The 6,945-nt window shown below is 33.2% G+C and overlaps 1 protein-coding gene across 1 annotated transcript; it reads right to left on the bottom strand.

Annotated features, from left to right (window-relative positions):
* Nucleotides 1-289: 289 nt before the first annotated feature.
* On the bottom strand, nucleotides 290-6,640 carry LOTGIDRAFT_164089 (hypothetical protein; the record flags this gene model as incomplete). Its single annotated transcript, XM_009060577.1, has 2 exons — nucleotides 290-322; nucleotides 6,095-6,640. 2 exons carry the CDS (start codon nucleotides 6,638-6,640, stop codon nucleotides 290-292), a joined length of 579 nt encoding a protein of 192 aa, XP_009058825.1.
* Between the last annotated feature and the right edge of the window lie 305 nt (nucleotides 6,641-6,945).

Genomic DNA, 6,945 nt, shown 5'->3' with positions numbered 1-6,945 from the left:
GAAACTCCATTCGTTTAAAATTGTGGTATCAAATTTAAGTTGGTTGATTAGATGTCAGTATTGTAATGTCTCTTAAAGTAGTTGTGCGGTCTACCTCCGGAGCATTATTACGCAAAGCAACATGGGTCTCGACGGGCTTATCAGGTTGAACACAAATATCATAGTTTATTATAAAAGTATAAAAAGGACGCATCGCATTTACTCAAACAATATAACATTCATATCTATCTTGACTAAACTTCAATAAATATGCTGGCTTCCAATAAACCAATCTAAGCCATATACACTATTATGGACGAATAAGCCGAATAAGCCGTGAAAACTGAAAAATACAAAATAATCATTTTGGATAAGCATATCGAATGAATACACAAAGTTACACCGAAAACGAAATAGATAACCAATTAATAACCTAATAATACCTATATGAGCCTTTGTAATTACGCAAATTTCGCAGCCCAAACAAATCTTTTGCGCACTCAAGAAAAATATCAAAACCGGAAACGGAATAATCGAATATGTATACTTCGATATGGCAATAAAATCACGTATTCACACTGTGAATGTTGACTTCGAATCGGTGGATACTACAGCAGCTACATGGCTCCCCAAATTAGATGCTTCTTAATTTCCTTAACGAAAAGCGAAGTTGTGTATACATACGTTACAAAATTCAAAAAGGTTATTTATAGACACTAAAACACTTAACTAAATAAGTTCAAGTTATATCTTAACTTATAAATAAAACTAAACGAATGACTCCTTTGGTGGGGATTTCCCTGGTCTAAAAATCTCAATGCTAATTTTCTGATTCGACAACTAAAATTAACTTATGCACAGGGCGATCTAAATAAGTAACCTTATCTAAAGCTTGTCCTTTAGAATTCAAATTTCTATTACATATTACAACTAATTTTACTTTACGAACAAGATTATCATTTCCAACAAATGTTTCAACAACACGACATAAGTTCCATTGATTTCGAGCAACATTTTTATCACTAAGCAAAACAATGTCACCAATTTTAATATTTCTAATAGGTTTATTGCATTTCTGGCGCAATTGCAAGTTTTGTAAATGTTCAGATTTCCATCTCGACCAGACATTACACAAATACTGAACACGACGCCAGCGTTTTTTTAGAATAGATATCTTCTTTTACAAAGTCACCTGGTGGTGGAAGTACAATATTTGATTTCATCGTTAAGAGATGATTTGGTGTTAAAGGATTTAACGAAATCAGATCATTTAAATTATCTACAGATAAAGGTCTACTATTAACTATGGCAGCAGCCTCGAACATAAATGTATTCAAGTTTCATCATCAAGCTGAGTTCCACACTGACTCAAAAGAGAAATAAGCACATTTCGGACCGAACGAATTTGTCGTTCCCAAATATGACTAGCATGTGGTACATTAAATTTAAATTCAAAATAATCACAATTATTACGTAACAAATATTCACGAATAGAGTTTTGATCTAAATTCTTCAAATAATTCACCTTTGGCTCCTACAAAATTAGAACCATTATCACAATATAATGAACGAATTGAACCACGAATAGCAAGAAATCGTCTTAAGCCATTAATAAACGAATCAGTTGACATAGAATGAAGGGTTTCTATATGTACTGCACGACTACACATACAAGTAAATAATAATCAATATCTTTTAAGTTCTTTCCGACCTTCCTTAACAATAAAAGGGCCGAAACAATCTACACCGCAAACTGTAAATGGAGTAGAAGATTGAAGACGTTCTTCAGGAATATTAGCCATCTTCTGTTCTTGTAAATTACCACGATACTTGCGACAATTGACACACTTACTAATATATTCATAAACTGCGGATGTACATTTAATTATCCAATAACCATTAGATCTTAAAATGATAGTAGTTATACCTCTGCCTTGATGTTTAGACAATATATGAAAATGACGAATTATCAAAGAAGTTATATGATGTTTTCTTGGGAGTATTACTGGGTGTTTTTCTGGAAGTCCTAAATCATTACTCCTCAAGCGACCACCAACACATAGTAATCCTTTAGAGTTCAAAAATGGATCTAAACGAAATAAAGACGAAGACTTCTTTAAGAATCTTTTAGGAGGAACGGCAGAATTCTTATTCTTAGTCAAATAGTCAATTTCAGTTTTAAACACTTCATACTGAACACACTTAATAATTTCAGTCTCAGCTACACTTAAATCAGAAACATTTATAGCCTTATTAATTTTAACTATATTGGGATTGGTTCTTGCTAACATCTTATTTCTTAAAATACACTTAAATCTAATACAATTAGCAATAGCACGCTTTAATATATACCAACTTGAAAATCTATTGAATCTATCGAACATAGGCATAGCTTGTTGAATAGCAAATGATAAGTTCTTAAGTTCAGGATCATTTAAAGAGAGTTCATAAACAGTTTTGTCGGAATGTATCGGATTATTTGACCAAAGAAAGTCTGGACCAGAAAACCAATTTGATTGATTGACAAGTTCATCAACAAATGCACTTCGTGATGCGATATCAGCTGGATTTTGCTTAGATTTTACATAATTCCATTGATCTGGATCAGAAAAATCACGAATAGTTTGGATTCTATTGGCTACAAAAACTTGAAACCTACGAACATCATTTCTAATATAACCCATTACAACAATACTATCAGTCCAAAAGTCATCGGTTTATCCTTTAAAATTATATGAAAATTAAACTTATCTAAATCCACATGCCAATGAACACCTAACACACGTTCAATACATAAATCTAGATTACGACCACCTTGGGCTCTATCATTTACAGGGATAGAATTTAAAACTTCTGTAGAGTTAGAAATAAATTTGTGTAAATTAATACCACATTGTGACAATAATTCTTGTACTAGATTGATAGCCTCAGATTCGGTTTTAACAGATTTTAATCCGTCGTCAACATAAAAATTATCACGAATGAAATTACTAACAGTAGCACCAAATTGTTCTTCATAATCAGTGGCAGCTTGTTTTAATCCGAAATTGGCACAGCCAGGAGACGATCCCGCACCAAATAAATGGACAGTCATACGGTAATCAAGCAATTTAGAATCAATATTATTATTCTCCCACCAAAGAAATCCTAAATAATTCCTATGGGACTCATTAACCATAAATTAATAAAACATTTTCTCAATATCACATGTAAAAGCTACCCTTAAGTAAATAATCATTCAACGAAGAGCCACTATAACGAGCATTACAATCAAACACAACTCGGATTTCACCAGGTTTTTTGTCATGATACACAGAATGATGGGGTTTATACCAAGAATTTGTACTACTAAGTTCTGACAATTCACTAGTGGGAACTAATTCAGCATAACCATGATCTATAATGGACATAAATGAAACATAATCTTTATACAATAAATAATCTTTTCTAAGTCTATATTCTAATTGTCTCATTCTATTAACAGCATACGTTTTATTATTCGGAAATACAGGATCGGGTACATTAAAAGGTATAGGCATTTCATAATGATTATCAAAAGATGAGTGAATACCTTTGGACATTTTCTCCAAGAATAATTTGTCATCTGAAGAAAACGATTCTCTTGCAACTGAGCGTTCATTGAAGTCTAATTCAAATATTTGCAAAACATGTTTTGGGTCTATTATCTCTTTAACTTTAGTAGGGCATGAAACATAAAAGTTATTTTCTACTTGTACAGAAGAAGTCATAATTCGATGGCTTACACCAATAGGATCAGTAGAAACATTCACAATCTAAAATTCCTATGACACCCCAACCTAATACAGTTTCTTGAGCAAAAGGGCTATTAATCACAGGAGGAATAACATTAATAGGAGCTAACAATTTCGGACAATCATAACCAATTAAAAGTGCAACATCACAATCTAGGAGTGGATGTAGTTTATCTCTAATGTTCTGAAGATGTGGCCATTTATCAACCATAGATGGTACTGGAATATGTGATCTATTTGCAGGCATAATGTCTCTAGAATAGACTGGCGGTAGAGGCATTCTAACTTTGCTGTTTATTCCACGCACTGACAGACCAGTATATCTCGAACTTTCAATATTTAGATTCGAAGCAGTCATAGTTGACAAAGATAAATTAACATTTACACCCTTTAAATTAAGTTCATCTGCTGACTTAGATAAAATAACGGTTGAATCTGACTGAGTGTCTTCAAGAGCATAAACTAATAGTTCATTCTGTGGATCTTCATCATGAGATAAATAAACAGGTACAATCATCGAAATTTTAGATTTTACATTTCGGGGAAGGGAGGGTTTGATTCTCCCAAATGTACAGGCCTAGGGTGGAGCAGACACTTTATTTAGAAATTAGGATTAAGGGTCTTGATATTGGGTTTTCTTCTGTTCTTATTCTGATCTGGGCGAGAAGTATAGTATCTGTTATGTACTGATTGTTTTTAGTTTGCTATGAACAATATTATCATTTAAGTTCTTATTTTTTGAATATGCAACTATCATTTTCTGCTTATAGACATGGGGGAATTTCTCTTGAAGGCTCTTATAGTGGGCATGAACTATCTTGCTTGCTCGATTGCTGGTTGTATTAAACGGGTCAACAAAGGGTGCTATGCCTACATTATGATGAATATTTAGTCCTATAGGTCTTGCTGTATTCAATGTCTCAATCCAATGGGCCTCCCTAGATTGACGGAATTTGGTAGTTTCATCTTCGGGCAAGTCAATTTCTATACGCTTAATTGGGATTAGGGTGAGATCGTCTATTGAATGGCCATCGAGGTTGAAATGATTAGAAACAGGCTTGTCTTTCTTTAATTTGATGTCTGACCTATGAGCATTAAAGCGAGTTCGTAAATTATTCTTAGTTTCTCCTACATATTGTTTGGGGCATTTCTTGCATGAAATTAAATATATTACATTCGAATGTTCACATGTTAGATGTTCCTGGATCGGGTACCTTTTATTCGTAGAGTTGCTTACAAAATAATGAGTTTCTGATATAAAGGGACATGTTTTGCAGTAGAGAAGTATAGTATCTGTTATGTACTGATTGTTTTTAGTTTACTATGAACAATATTATCATTTAAGTTCTTATTTTTTGAATATGCAACTATCATTTTCTGCTTATAGACATGGGGGAATTTCTCTTGAAGGCTCTTATAGTGGGCATGAACTATCTTGCTTGCTCGATTACTCTTTACAATAGACGTTTTTGACAGTTTTGTGATCTATGTCCTACATTCAAACAACCAAAACATAAATTGTTCTTAAAGAAATATGATTTACGATCTTCTAAAGACTTTTGCTTCATTTCGTTAGTCACTAATATGATGAGATTTATTACAATAAGTACACGACACAACAGATTTATCAGCTGAGGTTTCTGTTTGGAACGAAACAGAGCTGTTTTCTTTGTTGAATATCTTATTACCACTTTAGTTTTTGTGTTTGTAAGAAGGTTCACTGTGGGGTTTCGAGTCACGTTTAGAGTTACTAATCATAGCAACAGGATCATACAAAATATCAGCTTCTTTAGTAACAAATCTGACAAATTCACAAAAAGAAGGATAACAGTTTCTTTGTTTTTGAGAATCATAAGAAATTCTCGACCAACGATTAAAAAGCCAATCTGGTAGTTTTTCCAAAAGTTCTTCTATTTCCAAACTATCATTTAGAATGTTTAATGAATTCATTGAACTCATAGCTAATTCACATTGTCTTAAAAGATCAGCATAATTTCTAAGTCCTTTGCTATCTCGATTACTAATTTTAGTGTCTTTCAGTTTTTGTCGCAGACTACATGCTATTGTAAATTGATTACCATAACTCTCCTGAAGTAAGGCTTTAGCATCATTATAGGCACCTTCAGTGTTAAAGAGGTAAAGTTTTGAACACAAGCCTTGGCAGGACCACTTAAATATTTCTGTAAATAATACATTCTCTGTTCTGGCAAAATGTTTTTGTTTTCAATCAAAGTTTGGAATGATGCTTTCCATGCAGGATATTCTAATGCAGTTCCTGAAAATACTGTAGGTTCTGGAGGGGGGAAATCTATTTAAGTTTGCTTGTTCCACTATCAACTTACTGAGTTTTTAGAAACATCAAGACTAGCAGTGTTTCTATTCGGCGGAAAAGATGAACTGGAATAGTTAGTGTTTGTTCCAACTGTGGGTCTAGATTCCAACGAAGGTTCAGGAATGTAATTCATATCCAAATTCCTCTCAGCTTGGTCTGGAGATGACGTATAATCATTTCTTCTAACTTCTGGAGAAATCACAGTTTGTGGTGTAAGAACAGGCGGATTAGTTGAATTCAAATAAGTGTTCACTTTTGTACTATGATCTAGAGATTCATCTGGCACTGAAATTTGGTCTATAACATTATAAGAGTTCATGTCTTGAGTTTCTACCTTTTCTATTGCTTTTAATTTGGCTTCTGCAATATCTAATTTTTTCATAATGACTAATTTTTGTAAAGCACCCTTCATTTCCTCAAATTCAACACGTTTACGCTCTAAATCAATTTGATGTTGCTGTTCCAAATCATGGTAACGTAATGCAACTTTTGCAGCTTCTGCTTCTTCTGCAGCTTTAAGTTTTGTAAACGATGACGCACTAGAAATGCTAGACATTTTGAATGATAATTTCAGTTTAGCTCAAGATTACAAAGTTTGTCACTTTAAGCGAACACAGCTTTTAAGCAAACATAAATTATATTACTCCGACAGAGGAGTTTTCACTGTAATGTCTCTTTAAGTAGTTGGGCGGTCTTCCTCCGGAGCATTATGACGTAAAGCAACATGGGTCTCGACGGGCTTATCAGGTTGAACACAAATATCCAATATAACAGTTTATTATAAAAGTATAAAAAGGTCGCATCGCATTTACTCAAACAATATAACATTCATGTCTATCTTGACTAAACTTCAATAAATAT

The sequence above is a fragment of the Lottia gigantea genome (assembly GCF_000327385.1).
Source record: "Lottia gigantea unplaced genomic scaffold LOTGIsca_43, whole genome shotgun sequence".
Classification (NCBI taxonomy): Eukaryota; Metazoa; Mollusca; class Gastropoda; family Lottiidae; genus Lottia; species Lottia gigantea.
Note: the sequence above shows the minus strand (reverse complement) of the source record. Positions and strands in the feature narration are given on the sequence as shown.